Genomic DNA, 22,565 nt, shown 5'->3' on the forward strand with positions numbered 1-22,565 from the left:
TTGAACAATCGGTGATATCGTTTATAACGATATCCAACGGAGCTTCAGGACCTAGGATAGTACAGGACGAAAAGGAAAACGTCCAGGAGAGATTTGCCATGGTTGTTCCAATTTCTTCAAGAGAAATGTTAACTGGACTCTCGGGTGCTAGAATAATAAAAAATGGTAACAACAATTGTTGATTGCCGTTTGCGCCGATCGATCATAATTGCTTCACAGTCAGACTGGCTTCTATTTAAAGAATATCCCATAGTTCGTGTGTGTTTGAGTTTTGTCAGACGTGTATCAATCAGATATGATTATTTACGTCTGGGACCGACCTTTAACGTCACCATCCGAAAGACGTGACCAGGGCTCGAACTTCGAACCTCTGCATCAATTTGTAACTTCCCAACAGCTTGGATTACAGGCGCACGCCACAACGCCCAGTTCATTTCTAATTCATTTAAATAACAAAACTTTTTTTATTTCATGATATAGTTACCGCTTCTTATTTGCGTTGATGCAAGCTCCATTGATGATTGGCCATTTTGTACAGTCACATTGAAAACTGTACCCGGAAGTAGAATGGTCAGTCCGACTTCCTCTTCAAAGATACCTCCTAAAGGCCCGATGGCATCACTCGGTTCAGCGACTATCTTGTAGAAGATGACTCCTTCAACGGCTCTCCATTGGAGAAACGCGGACGATGACGTCACATCGGACACCAATATGACTCCTTCGGGGATCGATTCTGTATAAGTATAGACGTTTTTATAATATGTATTTAATCTTTGATGGGTTTATTATTTATTTGTTCTATCAGAATAGAAGATAGATGGCGCTATATAAATGCTTATTATCATTATTATTATTATTACCATTCGTTTATAACGGTGTTTCGGGTTATACACAGTTAAAAAAGGCTAATCAATTTGTGTATACAATATGGCTCTCTTTAACACCCAATTTCACTTCAAATTTTCTTCTTTTTTTTAGATGTCATCTTTGTAATCTAATTTAAGGTTTCTACAAGAACAAGAAAAATAGCGAAAGGCAATTTTTTCCTTATGTATTTCTTTGTTTTTAGAATCTTTGATGTATTTCTTTGTTTTTTCCTCTTTTGTTTTTCCATTGTTTTTAATGGAAATTATTACATACCATTTAACAGCTAAATCAAACACTAAATAAGCAGACCAATTAGAACAAAAAATAATCAACCTTTTATGAATTTCTTCTCCCGTAGACTTTGTGCATAAGTATGAAAATGAGCCTTTTTCGGCATGGTCATGTGGCGTCGCGATGCTATACTGGTCTGTATGGCGCAAACTTGGTCTCAAAAGTTGCGCGACTGTAAAGAAAAAAGTCGCAAAATTTTTCGGCGTTATCTTTTTGTGTTTTGGAAATATCGCGCGAAGCGTTGAGGGGGCAATCATGCCCCCAGTCCTTTTAGGGTTAAGGGGGCTTAAATTTTGATTAGCGTTTGATTTAATATTCAATCTAACCTGTAGTAGCATTTTCTGTCAATGAATCTCCTGCGCCCTCAGCGTTCCAAGGTGTCACAGTTATAGTGAACAATCTGTCAGGGTCAAGTCCGGTTATTAGATGTGCCGTTCCGGTGGTATTGGTCGGATATCCACTCAGAGACCGAGATGACTTGATGACCTCCAAGGTGTAATAATCCCAAGACGACCCTGATGATATCACCCAGGATATGTTGATGGAAGTTGGACTGGTCTCAACTGAAATAGAATCTATCCCAGATCCGAGCTGTGGTATTGAATTATTATAAACGGATAATGGAAATGTGTTTAACATAATGCATGTATACTAAAGACTCCTTTCATCAAATATATGTTTGTACCTTCACCAGAAAGAAATAGAAAAGAATATCATCATTGACATGTTCAATTGCATGACATTTACGAACTGAATCAGTACACTTTTTTTATTTTTCACCCCATTTGTCGATATTTCAGGTATTTCCTTCTTTGAATTTTACTTTACTGATGAAAATCATATTATTTACATCTTGAGATCACTTAATTTAGAGCACATTCCCAACAACTGCGATTATTATGTTTTATGTGTTATTCATGTATATTAAGATTGGGTGCCTTTTACTTTGTACATTCGAATCATGGCACGGCCCCAATGCAAATCAGACTCTGTATCTGTTTGGGTTTTTACCGTGTGAAATTAGATTTATTTAACTATCTCCACACCGACCGATGGGATTTAATTGAAAATAACGAAATTAGTTCAATTGATCTAGATTCGGCATCCCTGATGAGATTGTAGTATTTCAGAGAAATAAATCTTATTGCTCTCTTATCATGCTTATTGTTTCACCTGCATAGGCACCGCTTTTCCGACGGCGGCGGCGGCGTCAACATTAAATCTTAACCAAAGGTTAAGTTTTTGAAATGACAGCATGACTTAAAAAGTATATGAACTTAGTTCATGAAACTTAAACATAAGGTTAATCAAGTATTGCTAAACATCATGTGACAGTTTTAGGTTACATGATTAAGGCAAAGATCATTTAAGTTTAATGAACTTTGGCCATTCGGGGGTATTTCTTGAATTAGAATAAAAACTCTGACATTGTATTGGTCTAGTTTATAAAGCTTGGACATATTAATCAAGTATCACTGAACATCCTGTGCGGGTTCCAGGTCACATGATCAAGGTCAAAGGTCATTAAGGTCAATGAACTTTGGCCATGTTGGAGGTAGTTATTAAATTGTTGTCCTAACTTTTAAAGTGTATGGATATACATGTAGTTTATGAATTGTGGTTATAGGGTTAATCAAATATCACTGACAAGTCTTAGTTCATATCAAGGTCAAATGTCATTCAGGATCAATGAAGGTAGTATTGTATCATCATATGAATTGGGTTTTTAGTAAATAACTAATTTATTGTAGTTTTCAAAGTCACTACTGCTGCTATATTGAATCGCGTGATGAGGGTGAGCCTGCCATAGGCGCACCACTTGTTTTGAATATAATATATTTTTATGTTATAGCTATCTTACTTACCGAATGAGAGGGTAAGATCAGAAGCGAAAGCGTGAGAGTAAGTACGTAACAAAAATCCATCGTCATCGAAATTTTTTTTTCCAAAAGCAAAATAATCGGAAGATCAATTAATCAGACAACAAGTTGGGTCTCCACTCCTTGCAATCAAACAGCAAAGTGGGCATTTTCTGCTTCATTCGTTCTATTTACTAAATTCTGCAACCAATCAGAATACCGCAAGGGATGTACTAGATAGGTGGAAGTATCAACGGTGTATTGTGATGAATACTTTATCATCATGACCATTCTATGTTTCCCATTCTTGTGTTATGAGTTCAAAGTACAACGAAATGCAATAATGTTTTCTTTCATGCACTTTATTCAGAAAAAGAGGCAATAAGGGCGTATATTTGTGTAATAAGTTACCATGGTAATAAGGAATTATGGTTTTTACGATACAATGTCACTTTACTCACGAGTCGGACTCGTGAGTCACGACTATTCAAAATATTTTTGTCGATACTTTCAAGTGATATGGGTAAAAAATGAATAAATATAAAGGAGTACTTTGCGAGTCGTTATTTCGGAGGGAATTCCTTTGATTGAAGATATTATTTACAATGATGGGTGTGGCTATTTACCCTAAATATTTAAGGTCTCCCAGCAGAACATACTAGACACAATCTTCATTATTAACAACAGTGGGGTAACATGTATACTTGTGCATTTTTAAACCATATTATATCATCATTCTTTTTACAATTAAATGACATATTTATATCGTCATCTTGACAGCTTTGATGAAAAGTCCAGGGTACACGAGGCATGGCTTAGTTTATTTTTATGATGTCTTATCTGATTCCAAATCTGAATGATGCCACTCGCGTAACCGCAAATTCGCAAAATCTAATATGGCCGCCAAAGTATGCAAATTATCCTTGGAAATTACAAAACTGCACACACATTGATTATAGAATACCTGTAATTGTGACCCAAGAGTGAAGTAGTGTCTGAAAACGTGATTTTGGGGTAAAATAATTATTTCCTTCATTTTCAAAATAGCTGCCATAGACTCCTATATATATATACATATATATATATATATATATATATATATATTTATATAATATACTACATTACTACATGTAACCATGTAGTAATGACCCCTAAGTACCCCTGATGTAATAAACAATACACATGTACCCCTTCAGTAACCCCTTTCATCTCTGTCAACCCAATGTTATACCCTAATGCACATGCTCTGTATACTTTATTCTGTCCCAAAAATTGTGTTCTTCATACTAATCAGTCGCTGATGAGCCTTAGGGTGAAACAGTCTGTACGACTAGCTTAGTTAAGCAATCCAACCAATAAATTATTTATTTATATATATATATATATATATATATATATATACTTTATTATGTACAATATGAATGGGCAAAAAAATGTTCACAAGTGGAGCACTAAAATGCATGTAAATGTGATCTACAAGTGAAGCACTGTCTGAATGCATGGTTGCTAATGACATGTCATGTATGTGATAAATGCTGTATTTTTATATTCCATATGGCTGCCATACATCCCTATAACCATGTCATGAACAATTTGAGTGGGAACAAATAATTTTGACAAAATTTGGCTGTGCGTTACTACAAAATGCCTATAATCGTGATGTAAGAGTGAAATATACTGTCTGGCAACATGATTTTAAGCGAGATCTATATTTTTTTCCATAGGTGATAAATGCTTTATTTTGAAATTCAAAATAGCCGCCATAGACCCTAACGTTATCAAGTACAATGCGAACTGGAACTTTCCATTTTTCCCGAGAGTGGGCACCCTAAAAAGATGTAATTATGATCAATGAGTAAAACAGTCAGTCTCAAAACATGATTTTTTTTATTTGATTTCTTCTGCCATGAAGGTGAAAAATACTGTATTTTGAAATTCAAATCAAAATGGCCACAATGAGCTCTTACAATATCATGTACAGTGTTGATGGGTACAAATAATTGACAGAATTTGGTTTTACTTGACTATGAAATTAATATAATTGTGTTCTATGAGTAAAATGTTGTCTGAAAACATGATTTATACTTAAATAATATCATTTCTTCTGCCACATGTGTGATAAAAAGTGTATTTTAAATATTTAAATGGCTGCCAAAATCCATAGCAGTATCATATACAATGCAAATGGGGAAAATAACAGAAAATAATTTTCACAATAGTCAGCACTGTTTGGCCATAAAATAAACCCCTCAAAAAAGTTTGGGAATCTGAGTTTGGCCATTAATTTCTCCCAACATCCAATTTAACACAATGCATATTCGACATTATTCAAAAGATCATTTAATTCTCTTTAAAATGATACCATGCTTGTTATGATCATGCCATCACGAGCGGAAACAGTCATGAAGGGTCAATGAAGAACATGATTCTTTTGTCTGTGTCAAAAGAGATGAAAATCCATGGAAATCAAGCCCCTGATTTTTCCATTTTGTTTTGTTGTGGTTTATGTAGTGATGTTTCTGTGAGATAACATGGTTTGAGTCGTGGTTTGAAATACCCATGTATGTTTGTTTGTTTGTTATGTGTTTGCTTGTACAGAGGTGTGTTTGATTCCATGTTAATGTTGATGTTAAGGTGCATGAAAACAATTAAAAGAAACCGCTTAGAAACTCACTCATCACCACGGAAAAGAAGAACAGTGACTTTCAATATTGTGTCATTTTGCAACTTTTGAATTTTGACCTTGCCCCATATTTCAAGGCACTGCACCTCCATGTGAACCATAATCATATCATGTAGGGTATCATTTTATAGAGAATTAAATGACTTAATTATTTATATTTATTAAACATTGATATTTACTAAAACCGAGGAGGGATTGTGGATCAAAGTCAGATTTCCAATCTTTTTTTGAGGAGTTTACATCTAATGTTGATGTGTGAGTTAAATACTGACTGAAAACAGGATTGCTAATGAGTCATGTAGTTGAAAAAAGTTGTATTTTTAATTCAAATAGCCGACATGTACAATGTGAATTGGGAAAATAAACTCAAATTTGGCATTTCTTGCCCAAGAAGTATTTTTAATTATGAAATATTAGTGAAATGGTGTCGGAAAACATGATTTTTTTTTTCAAAAGTTTAACTTTTTTGCAATGGTAAAAATGCTTTATTTTGGAATTAATATTGAATGTCTTTGCCCCCTACTTGTATTATTTACTTTAATGGGGGGGGGGAATAAACTGCATTTGTACCAAATCAAATTTAATTTCCCTTATTCATATTGCACATGATACAGTTAGGGCATATTGTAGCACTTTATTGATCTCAGACTTCTAGCATTATGCCACCGGAAATTACAGAATATGTTGCAAAAAAGCACTTTATGGTTAAGCAAAGCAAGCTTTGGGAAAATAATTTGTCCCCACTCACATTGTACATATATAAGGGGCTACGGTGGCCATTTTGTATCAACAATACAGCATTTATCACCTACATGACACTAAAAATGATATATTTCGTTAGCAATCATGTTTTCAGACAGTATTTTACTCATAGATCACAATTACATGCATTATAGATTTTCTTAGCTTTCTCAGATTCTCAGGTGCTATAAGTAAAAAAAAATAACCGATGGAATGACTTCATCCACAGCAGGACCTATATCAAATAGCTATGTTCTTGACTTATAATACGTTTATAGCCATGTTGACTCGATCATAAAAAAAATATATTAAAAACAATGTACCGATAAATCATACTATTTGTACGATTTATTCTTTTCTGTTCATAGATAAGCAGCAAATTAGAAATTAGCATCACAAAGTACTGTGCCAATCGTGGTACTATATAGAAATTAAAAGATATATGAAATATATATAGGAGCTGAGGCGAACTAAAGTGATTTGGCTAGTAAGTCAATGATAAAGACAGAAGGACTTGCCAAGGAAAAGCCGTATTTAATGGGAGTCAATCCCATGTGACTTAAGTTTCGTACGACATGAGAAAAATGCCACACTATTATAATATATTACAGATTGACGGTTGACAGTTCTAAAAAATACTATACAAAATATTAAAAGTATTAACGAATGAGTGACACAAATTTAAACAAGTGGAACGCCTCTGGTCGTCTCGGCTGCATTTCGCGTTTCAATATAGCAGCAGCGCTAAATTTGAAAACAGCTATTAAATAAAACATTCATATGATAACAAAATACTATGTTAATTGACCCAACATGACCTTTGACCATAATCATGTGACCTAAGACGTGTCCAACACCTACTTGATAACACATATGTCTATGTCTTATGAACTACATGCACATGTGTAGATCCATAAACTTTTAGAGTTATGACAATTCCACAAATACCCCCAACATTATCAAAGTTCGTTGACCCTAAATGACCTTTGACCTTAGTCATGTGACCTGAGACTCGCACAGGAGGTTCAGGGATACTTATTTGTTTTTATGTATAAGTTTCATGAACTAGATACATAAGATTTTCAAGTTATGACGACACTTCAAAAACTTAACCTTGGTTAAGATTTCAATATTTATTCCCCCAATATGGTCTAAGTTTATGAACTCGGGCAGGATGTTTGGCAATACTTGATTACCCTTATTTAAGTTTCATTAACTAGGTTCATATACTTTCAAAATTATGATGACATTTCAAAAACTTAACCTTGGTTATGATTTCAATGTTGACGACGCCGCCGTCGAAAAAGCAGCGCCTATCGTGTCGCTCTGCTATGCAGGCGAGACAATAAAATTTAGTAAAAAATAATATAATAAAATAATATTGCTAAATATTACTAATAAAGATTATGACAGGGAGATAGAAATATAGAAAAAATGTGTTATATTCCTGTTCACTAAGTTTTACCCATTAAATAGTATTTTTGGCGAAGAAAATTAAGTCAATTACCCAAACATAAATATTTGGCGTCAAAACACATAAAAGAAAATCTTAAAATTTCGAGGACAAAAAGTGATAGACCATTGACCAAACACATTTACAGTGCGTACACTTAAAAACAATCCTGTAAAATTATCTATTTGTAATATCCTAAAGCTTTTTCCCAATGTAAACATTGGTACATATCTCTTTAGGCAAATTACAATATAACTGTCGAAAAATCTTTCCGCTTGGGTGAGCACCACTTACTTTTAACAAGTTCGTGATAAATGATTTGCGCAGAACTCGGAAATAGTTATATGAATAAAAGTAGATGTTAATCATGAAAAAAAAAACATGGTCTTTAGCAAGGTAGATTGATTAAAAGATATCATTAACCTTCTTAACTTGTTTCCTTGCCCAAAACACTTCATAGAGCGTCATTGTACCCAGCGGCGTAACAGGGGTCGGTGGGGGGGGGGCAAGAGCAAAAATTTCCCGGTCATATCGGCAGTTTATAATCACTCGCGTCGCGTGCGGGTTCGTAATCACTCGCGTTTTGAATTTTTGGCGTTTTTTTTTTTTTTATTTCGGTGCGATTTTTTTTAACGGTGTCTTCAATGGGACAGACATGCAGGGAAAATAAAATGAAATTGAAATTCGAGTTTCGCTTTAAGCCGGCAATTAAGTGCCTTAAAATAAAATGTACTCGACTACTGTTTTAACATAACAAACAAGCAAATCAGCCATGTGGCTCAACTAACTTAGAATAGATCCGGACTTCTACAGTGTCTTATACGAGGACTCCGAGTCGGAACTTGCCATATCTGCCACATCGATATTACATCGTATCATTCCCATATGCGGACATGCCTGCATGCAATGGCCCCAAGGCGGCCGGACCCGGCCGCGGTCGGACACGACGTGCATCGGTAGCATGGAGCAAGCTAACGTGAGTCGAGCTGAGTTAGATCCCACGTTATATATGAGGCGCCGATTGTACCAATATCATATAGAACAATTATTTGTTATATAATCATATTATTCATTAGATAATAACTATTATTTATATATAATTTACATTCTATTTGTAAACAATTACTATTATATAAAATAACATTTCTAATTATTTATATATAATTCCAAGTAATACTTCATTACTTGTAAATAATAATAGTTCGACATTCCATTATTTATAAGTAATGATTATTTGTTTTTCATTATCTATAAATAATAATTTTTGTGTTTCATTATTTATAAATAATGACACTGCCTACTTCATTATTTATGAATAATTGCAATTCGTTTTTTTATTATTTATAAAAAAGTTTGTCGAGTTTTCTATTATTTGTAAATGATAATTATCTATTAACAATGCCAGTGCACATTTCTTTATTTATAAATAATTTGTTGAGTTTCCCATTATTTATGAATAATGAAAATTCATCGTGTTTCATTATTTATAAATAACATTTTTGTTTGAATATCCCATTATTTATAAAATAATCATTATTTATAAATAATAGAATGTCGAACTATTATTATTTACAAATAATGAAGTATTACTTGGAATTATATATAAATAATTAGAAATGTTATTATATATAATAGTAATTATTTACAAATAGAATGTAAATTATATATAAATAATAGTTATTATTTAATGAATAATGATTATGTAACAAATAATTGTTCTAGATAATATTGGTACAATCGGCGCCTCATATGTAACGTGGGATCTAACTCAGCTCGACTCACGTTAGCTTGCTCCATGCTACCGATGCACGTCGTGTCCGACCGCGGCCGGGTCCGGCCGCCTTGGGGCCATTGCATGCAGGCATGTCTGCATATGGGAATGATACGATGTAATATCGATGTGGCAGATATGGCAAGTTCCGACTCGGAGTCGTCGTATAAGACACAGTAGAAGTCTGGATCTATTCTAAGTTAGTTGAGCCACATGGCTGATTTGCTTGTTTGTTATGTTAAAACAGTAGTCGAGTACATCTTATTTAAGGCACTTGCCGGCTTAAAACGAAACTCGAATTTCAATTTCACTTTATTTTCCCAGCGTGTTTGTCCCATTGAAGACACCGTTAGAAAAAAAATCGCACCGAATTGAAAAAAAATCGCCAAAAATCAAAAACGCGTGTGATTACCAACGCGACGCGAGTGATTACGAACGCGAGTGAATATAATAAGCCGTCATATCATGGTATGAACAGGCGTAATTAGATTTTAGATTTTAGATTTATTTATTTATTTCCGTTCAAACAAAAGATATAATCAATGTAAAGTGTAAATACATGTTCAAAATAATACATACAGTTCTATAACATTTCATAACAAATATTGAATATAAAATTATCTGAACGGAGGGACTTATGTAATGATGTAATGAGGCGACCATTTTGAGAGGACCAGACATTGCGTGTCAGGCAGAATTTATCTTTCTTAAGAATTTGCGATCGAGCGAAGCGAGCGAGCAAAAATTTTGACATTTTTAATACAAAAATCAAATTTTGTGATAGATTTTGACATGATATCCAGAAAATAATATATTTCACTCTTCTCTCTTTCCATTCGTTTTTTTGTGGTCTGTATGCCACTGTGAACATGATTCTTTGGGGCAGTAGCGTGAGGAGTAAAAAAAAAATGAGAGGCGCAGTATGGCGCATTTGCTAAAAAGTTGCTTAATATAAGTCCCGAGCGAGCGAAGCGAGCGAGAAAAAAATCACCTTTTCATGAGAATCTAACTTCATTGAGATATTTTTTGACATTATATTCAGTAAATAAAATCCTATCCTACACTTTTCCTTTGCTTTTCTTTCCTCCTCTTTTGGTTGTAGAACTTTTGGGGACCATATGGCCCAACCCTTCTATACTCATATACGGCAGTGCTATGCGGTTGGGGTCCAGCTGGAGCCCCCGGAACTTCTTGATATCAAAGCCATTTAAACCTCGCAGATTGCCGCTATTTTTAATCAAATCGCTGGTATATACAGAATATAGCTTTTACACAACACATTTATTCAACCCAGTTGAACCAAATATGTTGAGGGGGCAAAACATAGAAATGTTGGAAAACTTGTAAAAAGTCGCCAGCGAGTAAAGCGAGCTGGAAAAAATGCCTATTGAAATTAAATTCTAAATATGTGACAGATTTTTCCATTAAATTCAGCAAATAACACATTTCATTGTTTCCATTCATTTCATTATACGTTGTCTCCTATAATTTATTTTATTTCCTCTTGGGTGTGGAACCAAGACCCCCCCCCCCCCCCCCCATAAAGCCTAATGTAGGAAGGGTCCCTACAGGGGGGCGTTATAGAGCCATTTAAAGTTTATAGATGAAGAGCCCCTACTGCGTGGGGTCTGGGGCAAAGCCCAGGTACTAGTAGCTTATTTGCGTAAAATTTAGCAAGCTTATAGCACAATGTTGTATGCAGTTCATCTTTCTTCCCGCTCTTTATTTTCTATCCTCGGCAGCCCGGTCATGTTGTTATTTTTTTTTTCTTCTCCCTTTTCTTTGTTTTCCTATTTAGCTTTTGACCAATTCCATTCTACCTTCATTTCCCGCTATTGTTTGCCATTTTGTCATCTTTTCATTTATTTCCCATCATGCTATTGCATTACATAGGCCTTTTTCGGAATGATATGTTCTTTCGTTCCTTTTCCCGCTTTCCTTCCTTTTCCATGAAAGAAATTTTTCGTTTTCTTATCCCTTTTTCCCTTCCTTTTCCTCCTTTCCTTTTCCTCTTTCCCTTTCCCCCTTTTTTTTCCCTTTCCCTTTCTTTCTTTCTCCCTCCCTTTTCTTTTTTTTCCCGTTTTTTTTCCCCGGTGAAATCCGCAAGGGGGCAGCTTGCCCCCTGCCCCCCGCCTGTTACGCCACTGATTGTACCCCCCCCCCCTCCCCACACCCCGAGGCCATCGTGATGACATCTGAGCATGAAATGGCATAGGCGTGATTTTCCTTTTTGTTAATCATTGTCAAGCTTGGGGAAAAATGTGGAGAAACAAGTATAAAAAGAACTAAAATGTTAACCCACTTTAGATAATAAAAAGTGAACAAATGCGGGAAGTGTCTGAAATAAACTTTTGTTTACAATCAGTTATGTCCTCATGCAGATGCAGTTGGCACAAAAAGGGTAAAGGTTGTGCTTACCTCGGATTAAAATGTTAATTTGGGTGGCAAAGTTGTTACAAAATGTTAAAATTTATCTGTTTTATTTCAAATTGCTAAAATTAATGCAAAATGAATGTTGGAAAAGTGTGTACCGCAAGGTCAGTTTGTTTTTGCATTTTTGCCTTGAAACAGCGTGAAAAATGAGCATTTCTGCGCTAACCGATTTCTGTGAGCTTTACAATAATGGACAGTGCTCACTCAAGTGTAACATTTTGTCAAAACTTTTACTTTCATTACTTTCATAGATGAAACCCAAACCCAAGAATATATGTGAAAAAATGCCCGTGTTGTATATTTTCAATTCCCAGGACTTTTTCAAAGTGTAAACTTTTAATTGATACGCACTGTATAGTTTCAGCTCAGAATTCAGATGAGAGAAAAATAGTATATATCAAATTTCCCAGATGTAAAACTTTTTATCTTAACTTTATTTATACTATCATATTGATTTTTTTGTTCTTGTATTAGATGAGTCACCTTCAAGTGGTCTACATGGGACTTTTTCTGTTGATCCCACTACATTATGTTGTCGTCCTTGTATTATAATTATTTTTTTTTTCTATTATTGTATTGACTTTGATTGATTTGACTTGATTGTAGTTTGTATGTATTTTAGAATTGATAAAGAGCGAAATGATATTCCTTTGATTTACAATGCTATGTATGTTTAAATTGTCACTTCCCACTCTATATTTTGGTGTTAATTGTTTCTGATGTTAGATATTTTGTATTTTGTATTTTTGATGTTGTTTGTTGTTGTTGTTCATAGTTATCTTGACATGTATTTTAAACTGCAGGGCGCCTTTGTAAAGCAGTTTTAAGAACTGAACAGGCCTACCCTGCAGTATAAAATAAATAAAACAAAATAAATAAATAAATAAATAATACAGTATATTTTTCAGATTACATGTACTTTGGATTGGAAAACTTTGATTGAAAATATTGTAAGGCTTACCGCCCCCCCCCCCCCCCGGCATCCACCATCTTCAGTACTCGAGACTTACCTTCTATCATGCTTCTTATAGGCCTACGATTCGCTCGAAATTTTCAGAGATTTTCCTCAAAATTTTACTGACAAATATACATGTAAATGTATTTCTTTTTCTTCTTCTTTTTTTTTCTTCTTTTTCTTCCTCTCTAAAGGTGGATGAACTGTGTCAGTCAGCTCAATATTTTCAAGGTCGCTGAGCTGTAAATATTTAGACATTCAAGTTCCGCTTTGAGGACTGTCTCCAAAATGTTATTTAATGGAACAATTGAACCGGCAAGGGAAGCTAGAAATGAAAACGGAAGAGTGGCAATAGGATTCGTTTACGTGCGAAAGAAATATTGATATCCAATGAGACTATAATAAGAAAAACGATCGAATACAAAAACGAATTTTAAAGGAATCATACTGCTCGTAGGCTCAGAATTCGCTCTAATTTGCAGAGCAACTCGTGGAAAAGCAACATAAAAAAATAATTGTTATAAACGTATAGGCATATGAGTCTATGAATAGTAATGCGAACAGTACTAAAAATGTTTAATAAATCAATATTTAATCTGATGAAGCGTAAAAACTGTAAAAACTTGGATATTAACCAACACATATTGTCGTTTCAAGAATGAGGAAAAGCACCCTGAGATATTCATCATGTTCATATTACACCCTAGAGTTTGAACATAACACCAAAGAGAGTTTAAAGGTTATGTCCACCCCAAGAAAATGCTGACTTGAATAAAAAGAGAAAAATCAAACTAGCATAGTGCTGAAAATTTCATCAAAATCGGATGTAAAATAAGAAAGTTATGACATTTTAAAGTTTCGCTTATTTTTCACAAAACAGTGATATGCACAACTAGGTGAGTCAGTCGATGATGTCCATCACTCACTATTTCTTTTGAATTGAATTTATTAACAAACTTCATTCATATGGCATGAATATTTTGTTTTAAAATATATACAATGATAACATAAACAAAAACATTCATAACTGTATGTCGTATAAATCAGTAATACATCAATACATATATTTCCAATTATTATAAAGATATATATCTATATACAAAGAGAAATGACAAATTGAAATTTAACATAAAGAAGGTGTAGCATAATGCAATATGCATAAGTTATCTAATTATCGAATACAAATCAGGAAGTAAATACATATATTTTGTTTTTTACTGATTGAATTATACAATATTTCATTTTTTTTTAGATTTGCCAATAAGGACCAATTTGACTGAACCATATAGTATTAAAAGATGCTAATTGCACATGTTTAGGGAGGAATTAATCGTTGTATCACTTGGCAATGAGGAGAAATTTAGAATATTTCATATTTCATATAATAGAATACAAAAGAAATAGTGAGTGGATGACGTCATAGTCTCCTCATTTGCATACCAGCCAGGATGTGCATATAACTGTTTTGTGAAATTAAGCAAAACTTTAAAATGTCATAACTTTCTTATTTTACATCCGATTTTGATGAAATTGTCAGTGTTATGCTTGTTGGATTTTTCTCTTTTTATTCAAATAAACTTTTTGTTGGGGGGTGGACTTGTCCTTTAAGTAACAACCAAAGGTGTTGTAATAACATCCATCTGTTTTGAACGTAACACTGTACTAAATTAAATAAGGGAGTAAAGTGATTGCCGGGTGTGGTAATTGCCCGGGGGGGGGGCACTCGACCAAAAAAAGTGGTAGGGGTGTGCCGCGGGCGAGACAAAAAACGGGGGCCTTGGAGCGGGCTTATTGTAAAAAGGAGGGTCCTCGGAACGGGCTTCGGAACTACAAATGTTTGTCAAAACGGGGGTCCTTGGAACGGATCGCCAGCGTGTGAGTGCGTATGCATCCCTATGGAACGGGCATGCGTGCATGATGCAGCTAGCGCGGCGGCCTCCGCCGGGTGCGCTCGCGCAGAGGCGATGGTCGGACAGCGCTCTGCGGCCGCTTTTCACCAAATTTGTAGCAGATCAATGCGACCGGAACGGCGTAACGAAAAATGTGCGAAGCTTTGGAGCGGATTTCTTTCTTCTTTTTTTCTCGATAAGAAGAAAATGCTATGCTTTTAGTTGGAGCGGCTCTCTTTGTTCTTTTTCTCAATAAGACAAAAATGCTATGCCTTGGAACGGAAATTTGAGTGTAAAAATGGGGTCCCCTCCGCGGCACATACCCTCTATGCATTATATACTGAGTGCCCCCCCCCCCCCGGGGGTAATTGTGTACACCGGACGTCTTACATCTCGGTTTTTGCCTTGTATGTACGTTACACCACATATATGAGCATTCCACTGCCTGAATAGTGGTTAATGCATTTGAATCACCATTGCTTTTTAGCCAGATATTACATCAGCAATTACCCCCCCCCCCCCTTCTCTCTCTCTCTCTCTCTCTCCCTACCTCAGAAAAAGTGGTATTTTCATAACTATCATTATTATGGTCTAGCTAACTGAAGGCGTTTATTCAATTTCATGCAGCATTCCGTTCTTCGTAAAACGGAACTTATTTTTTGTATTTATTTATTACCAAATATCACTGTCAAGTACAATTACAAGGAATAGTACATCACATATAAACAAAACATTTGGTTATTGGAGCTATAACATAGTAGCAAGATTCTAATCGAGGTTAGCCCCAAATAATGTCATTATCATAGTTTAAACAATAATTTTAACTAAATCTCAATATTGTACATCAAATTCAGTACTAATTCTGCTTATTACTGTTGCAGAAAATTACGATCATTTTTAATCATGAGTGCTTGTTGGTTATTAGTGAATTTCACCATGAGAAGCAAAAAGGAAGGCAGCATTTTAGCTAGAATGCAAATATGTTTTGCATATATACCATTGATGAGTAAATTCATGAAACTTTAACTTTATCCCTATTTATCTTTCATGGTGTCGATTGACAAAGACCTAAATCAATCTTCTATACCATAAAGAAGTAAAGCAATTGGTTGAAAAGCTTATCGAGAAGGAAATACATCCAAATGATACATGAGGGGATTTTACTTTGAATATGACCGCAATTACACGCTCCGTTTCAGTTTGTTCAACAATGACGTGTATATACATGTAAAGATCGTAAAAATATTTTACAGGTAATTAGTTTTCAATGGAGCACGACAAAAATATTAACTTTATTTTTTGATCATTGCAAAACAATTTATAGTCTTACAGCATTTATTTGACAGAATCGACAATTTTCAAATTTGAGAGACTTTTTATCGGGGTTTTTTTTTGCGTGTGTGTTTCGTTATCATTATTATCATTATTCTGTTTCCATTTCTGTTTCGTGTTTATAATTTTGTTTTGTTTCAACTGCTTTTGGTTTAGATTACTTTTCTTCCGTTTTGCGTTAAGTAATGCCGTCATCAAATAATATTTCAAATACGGGGCCCATTCAGAATTAGACATTGAAAGAGATGTGAGTTTGAGCACACATTTCTTCCTATTTATGGGACAACGTATTCACAGAAAACTGTTGAATGCAGTAAAAAACATATGCCCATTTTGGCTTTTTGCAAGAATGGTTGGAAGGACATTTGCTCCATTATTGAAAAATTAATGTCATGGCTCAATAACTAGACTGATTAATGACCTAGTAAAATACAGATTACTTATTCAATATGACGACGGGTAAATGTTATTCCTCGCCAACTTGTAATCCCGTGGGAAACGAATTTGAAAGAATCAACAAACAAATTTCGAATACGTCATGGTTGGTTTCGCTCACGACCTTAATATTATTTTAGTCCGTAAGTTAAAGAGACTGCCATTCCACGTTTTAAGTTTTCAATATTACCGGGAAACTTATTGATGTAGGATTGTTTTCTACATTGTTATATAATTCAATTCATTTTAAATGAAAATTGATTTTATTCTGTTTTACGTATTTCTTCATTTTTTAAAACATTAATTCATACAAAAATCAGTTTGTCATGAAGAATATATGTACATATTACATCTATAGAAAAAGAAAATGGCGGCGTAAGACCCTAGACTGTCTGCAGTAAATGCTTGTATAGCAGCGGCGTAATGATTTTCCAAAAGGAGGGCAATTTTTTTGGAGGATATTTCGTTCGCGAAAAAAATTTGACAAGCCAAAAAAAAATAAGGTTTTCAACCGCAAATAATGGACATTTCGTACCAGGAAAAAAATTGACAAGCAAAAAAAAAAGGCCTTCAAGTTCATAAGAGGGGGCACACGTCTGTTTCCATTGCATTTTTATATTACAAGGTATTAATTTTGCTTCTCAAAAGGGGGGGGGGCACGTCCCCTGGATCAGTTTTGACTCATCAGGGGGGGCAGGGGTACGTCTCCTGCATGAGTTGTGACTCGTCAGGGGGGCAGTCTGCCCCCCCCCCCCTTAGGTACGCTAGTTTTGTATAGGCCTGTATTATACATACAATACAGTAAAAATGCGTATGCACGAACAATCATTAATACAGTCAAGGATTTCAGAAAGGAATCTATTTTCAAATTAACGAATAGTTTCAAATATGGATAAGGCATTCAAAGGAGGGTACCAAACACTCGCCTTTTGATTTCATGGCATGGTACTGGGAAGCGTGGGTGCTCGGGGTAGCACCTCAACAAATTTCCTCGGGGAAGATGCGTGTATTATTTTCTATATGTAGTGCCCCTGGCATTTTGGAAGATGTGTTAAAATGGAAAAATGTAACCAAAATGACCTTAAATTTGAAATGAAATCATTTTTTTATTTGCTTTTCAAACATCTCGGGAAAAATTTGATCTCCGTTTTGTAGTGAAAAACCTTCTTTTTGTGCTTCTCAAATTTCTCGGGACCATTAGCTGTCCATTATGTAGTCAAAACCTTTTTTTTTTTTTTTCAAATTTACTGTAAAAAAAAATCATTTCCAGGGCCCTGTTTTATGGTATCGTTCATTTTCTTCCAAATTTCAAAGTGGTATGGAACCTAGTTTCGTACTTATTGGCAAAATTGTAATTTGTCCCATCCATCCCTAACATGCCCAATAATTGAGAGTATATGTTATCATAGAAAGTGAAAGGAAGAGAGGGAATATCGAAAAGACAGTCAGGGTTGCTTGATCACATCACCCACCCATCGCCACAGCATCGCGCTCACGCACAAAACAAACACCTTCCCGCCCCCGCTCTATGCCGTAGTGATTATCTTAAAGAAACAACAAGAAAGAAAAGGGGAATACCCAAATTCCCTGGTAACGACGATATAAATAGATAAACATAGCTACAAAAGTATCATCACTATGCTCTATTTCTCAAAAAGCATTGTTGTGGGTGGAATACCAAAAAAAATAAAATCACGCGTGGGGAACATGAATAGAGAATGTTGTTTAACCGCTAGAAATTTCCAACAACAGAGCAGTCTGATTTCATGGTCAAATCAACATGAATCATCATAGACAACTTTGAAATAGTATAGACTACACAACAAATTACTTTTTTTAAATAAAACGGATTTCAAAAAAAAAAGATTTCAACGTTTATACTTTAATTTTCCAATTCCGCCATTGACGAGAGAGTCAGTTTCAGTAATATTTGTGTGCGATGGAGCGTAGCGACCGTGCATGAAAATTTGATATTTTCAGAGATGAAATTAAAAATTAGGAACCTACAAAAAGAAGGGTACAGTAAGAAACTGCACATGCAAGATAAGTTGCTTTTCTCCATTAGTGAAACAAACAATATTTCCAACATATTATAACAAAGTTTTAAGTTTCATATAGTCATGATAGTGTCCGTGTATTTACATGTGAGGGATCGTAACGATTCAGATATAATTTTTTGTTATTTTTTTTTTAGCATATATATAGTTTCACATTTATTTAAAAATTTAGGGGGCATGCGCAGGGACTTGAAGTAGACTAGATAATTTTAACCCCCCCTCTCTTTCTCTCTCTCTCTCTCTCTCTCTCTCTCTCTATCTATCTATCTATCTATCTATCTATGTATCTACATGTATTTATCTGTTTTCTGTCCTTTCCCTCTTTTATTGCTCGGTGATTAACACAAGGTAAATGGCCCTGTAAACCCTGCCTACGCCAATGCTGTTTACCTGTCGTAGCAAAAGAATAGCCTAAGACCTTGGTCACAATTGTTCTACGGTGGCCGTACGGCGAGTCGAAAACAGCCGTTTTAACATTTTTGTACCAGGTCCAGCTATATACAGGTGGTTTGAATAAAAAATGATTAAAACGGCTGTTTTCGACTCGCCGTACGGCCGCCGTAGAGCAAATGTGACCAATTAAAGTTGCACGGCTGATCAACAACAACACAAATTGGTAGGTTTATAGAGAGTCATTCAAATCGAGTCATCATTTAATGGAAATGTGAGCCTAAAAGCATGTGAAACAGCTCTTTGTTATTGTTTGGCCATTTTCTCCGATTATGCTGACTGAGGTTTAAAACAACAGGAAATGAACTTGCAATAATGTCTTTGAAATTCATATAAGAACCAAATGATTTTTTTGTATCCTTTCTTTAAATTCTTTTAGTTACCCATGCGCGAAGTTGACATCATACGAAAGAAAAAACTCATCATAAACTTTGCAATTAATTTAGATTCATCATGTAACTTTTTGGTTAAGTTCTTATTAAAGCCGCATAGCTTTCTTTTATTCTCAGACGAACTGTACACGATATTTCGAGTGCGTTTTATACGCCCCCAACCAAGACCCCTCATTGACCTCATCACGAATAAAATTAATTCAAAAACTTATACTTTCACTATAATTTTTTTCAATAAAGGGATTCCATGATCAGCCAAAATTTATGTTTACATATGAAAATAATGATTTTTTTTATTCTACGTGGATGTCAAACTTCATAATTTTCAGTGGTGCTATAGCATCGATCGGGTGGTCGTTGTCGTGGTCTAGTGGTTCTGACCCTCACCTTTTAAACATAGGGTTGTGGGTTCGAATTCTACCACGACGTGTTTTCATTCAGCAAGAAAATTACCCACACTATGCTGCACTCGACTCATGTGAGGTGAATGGATACCCGGCAGGATTAATTCCTTGCATGCGCTGAGCGCTAGTGATGGTAGCCCGAGCTTTGTATCCTGAGGCAAAAGGCGCTTTATAAATCCAACTATCATTTGATTGATTTGATTTATTGTTTTCTTCTGCATCCATGGAACATTCGTATAACACATTTTCCATAACATAATAAACATAATATGTTAGCATTTTTGGCATGAATCATAAATAAAATGTACTAAAAAAATAATTCCAGACAAAAATTATTAACTACCAAATTATTATGTGATATTTACAATTTTCAGGAGAAGGATTGTCATCATAAGCAGATTGCTTGAAGAAAAATGACAATCCCAAACTATTATTTTAATAAATATTTGCAAACAATGTTGTTTCCATTATAACTATTATCATTATTATATCACTGTTGATTATTATTTTTAAATATATCTTCATTGGAACCTCCTAAGGGAAGCTCCATCATCATATTAAGTTTAGGTCATAGATGGCGCCACAGGGGTGAGAGGAGAAGGGGGGGGGTAGGGCAAATATTTATTAACATTATCATCATTAAAAGATTTGAAAAAGACAACAGATGAAATAGATATTTGCAGGAGGTGTACTACTCTCTAATGGTCTTTTCACACATGACTCTTGAATCATCATTGTATTGATGATTGCAATTCGTCTTTAGAATCATCGGACCTTTCACACGCTTACTCTAAAACTGTAATTTGAATTCGAATTCCCGAGCTAAAGCGGTATGTGTCCTTGGTAACTTATCAATCAAAGCACTGCATCGCAAATACAAACTACGATGAGTGCATGACAATTGTATTATCTACGGAAGTGCTTGAAAGTTCACGTATAAGCTCCGCCCCCAAATGATGTTTGGAGGTCAAGTCTTTCACACGTTAAATTCGTACCGTAATTGGAGTAAAATTTAACTGGAATTCGATTCCGGAGTAGAATTTGAATTCGTGATTGTGATTAGCGTTCGTGATTCTAGGTTGGTTTCACACGTGCTAAAAATGTGTCAATAGCCTTATTTTTCGCCTGAATCAGAGTCAAATTACGATTTTTTTAATCGTGTGAAAGGGCGGTTGGATTGATACTAGGGATCGATCCCTTTGGAGTGAAATGTGCATAATAAGCTATTGTGGGCTGACAACGATACCCCCCCCCCCCCTCCCCCGCCCGACCAATACTCCTTACCAGGGATGAAACCAGTATATTTTGATGGCCCAGACCTCAGTACTCTTTTCCGTCTTTCTCTCTTTCTCTCTTCCCCCAACTTACCTCATATAAAGTACTTGAGACATTGTCGGGGGCTTCCTCTACCCCCCCCCCCCTCCACCTCTGAGGCGCCATCTATGACCTAAACTTAATATGATGAAGTATATTTTGATGGCCCAGACCTCGGTACTCTTTTCCGTCTTTCTCTCTTTCTCTCTTCCCCCAACTTACCTCATATAAAGTACTTGAGACATTATCGGGGGCTTCCTCTACCCCCCCCCCCTCCCCCCTCCTCCTCTGTGGCGCCATCTATGACCTAAACTTAATATGATGAAGGAGCTTCCCTAGGGAGGTTCAAATGAAGATAAATTAAAAAAATAATAATCAACAGTGATATAATAATGATAATAGTTATGATGGAAACAACATTGTTTGCAAATATTGATAAACATTATCAATACTTACTGATGAGGCCCTAAGGAGAAGCAGCATTAAAGCCAAAGGGAAAAGGCGGCAGCCTGGTTGGCATTTAGACGTTGGTAAGAACATGATGTCTCAGAAGAAATCTCTTGGTGTCAAATCAAATTAAGAAGAAGATTTACAGACAAGTCATTTGCAACGGTACTTCCTCTTCCTACGAAAATGTTATCAATTCATGTGAACGCTGTGGTTATAGGGTGAGCTTGTGATTGGTGTCTATTGTATACCACCTAAATAGAATAACATTTCGAGCATGACCTTGATGTATATAAACGTGCGGCGACGGATTGTTCCTGAGCTCAAATCACCCCCCCCCCCTTCATCTCTATATCCATCCCCACCCTTCCCTAACTTTAACATTCTAAAATACTTCGTTTAGCGTTGGATATCACAAACATCTGATTCTCCCATGCATGCACCCCCCCCCCCCCCCCCCATTTCCCTCTTTTCCATAATTTCTAGATACGCCTATGACATTATGAAAGGTATGTCATGAGTGAAGTCGCTGTTATAGGAAGTCGCAGGCTTCCTATCTATAACATGCTACATAGTTATGTTATGGCTAAACCGTAACATGAATTTTTAATCCGGTGCACTTCTATCGACCTGCGGATATCATGCGTCTCCACATGGGTTTCAAAAAGCATATACTAATCGAATAGTTTAAAGTGAAAACGCACCCCTTATCAAGTTCAGTCGCGTGAAAACCTTTTGAGTATTGGGCTGTACCAAGTCTGCCACTCCCAGGGACTTTTTCCCAGGTCAGTC

General features: G+C 35.4%; 1 protein-coding gene across 3 annotated transcripts in view; it reads right to left on the reverse strand.

Annotated features, from left to right (window-relative positions):
* LOC129271274 (fibronectin-like) overlaps nt 1-22,052 on the reverse strand; it is a 29,583-nt gene extending 7,531 nt beyond the window's left edge. For 2 of the 3 annotated variants that reach the window (XR_010295102.1, XM_064106650.1), the window contains exons 1-3: nt 3,024-3,333; nt 1,485-1,749; nt 485-733 (exon numbers count right to left, since the gene is read on the reverse strand). Coding sequence is in view for 2 of the 3 variants with exons in the window: in XM_064106650.1 (XP_063962720.1) it covers nt 485-733; nt 1,485-1,749; nt 3,024-3,089 (580 nt within the window). In the remaining variant the exon portion in view is untranslated. Of the gene's footprint in view, nt 1-484; nt 734-1,484; nt 1,750-3,023; nt 3,334-21,782 lie in introns of those variants that run through there. The other variant, XM_064106648.1, reaches the window with a different exon arrangement.
* Between the last annotated feature and the right edge of the window lie 513 nt (nt 22,053-22,565).

This window comes from Lytechinus pictus, chromosome 11 (assembly GCF_037042905.1).
Source record: "Lytechinus pictus isolate F3 Inbred chromosome 11, Lp3.0, whole genome shotgun sequence".
In the NCBI taxonomy this organism is placed as follows: Eukaryota; Metazoa; Echinodermata; class Echinoidea; order Temnopleuroida; family Toxopneustidae; genus Lytechinus; species Lytechinus pictus.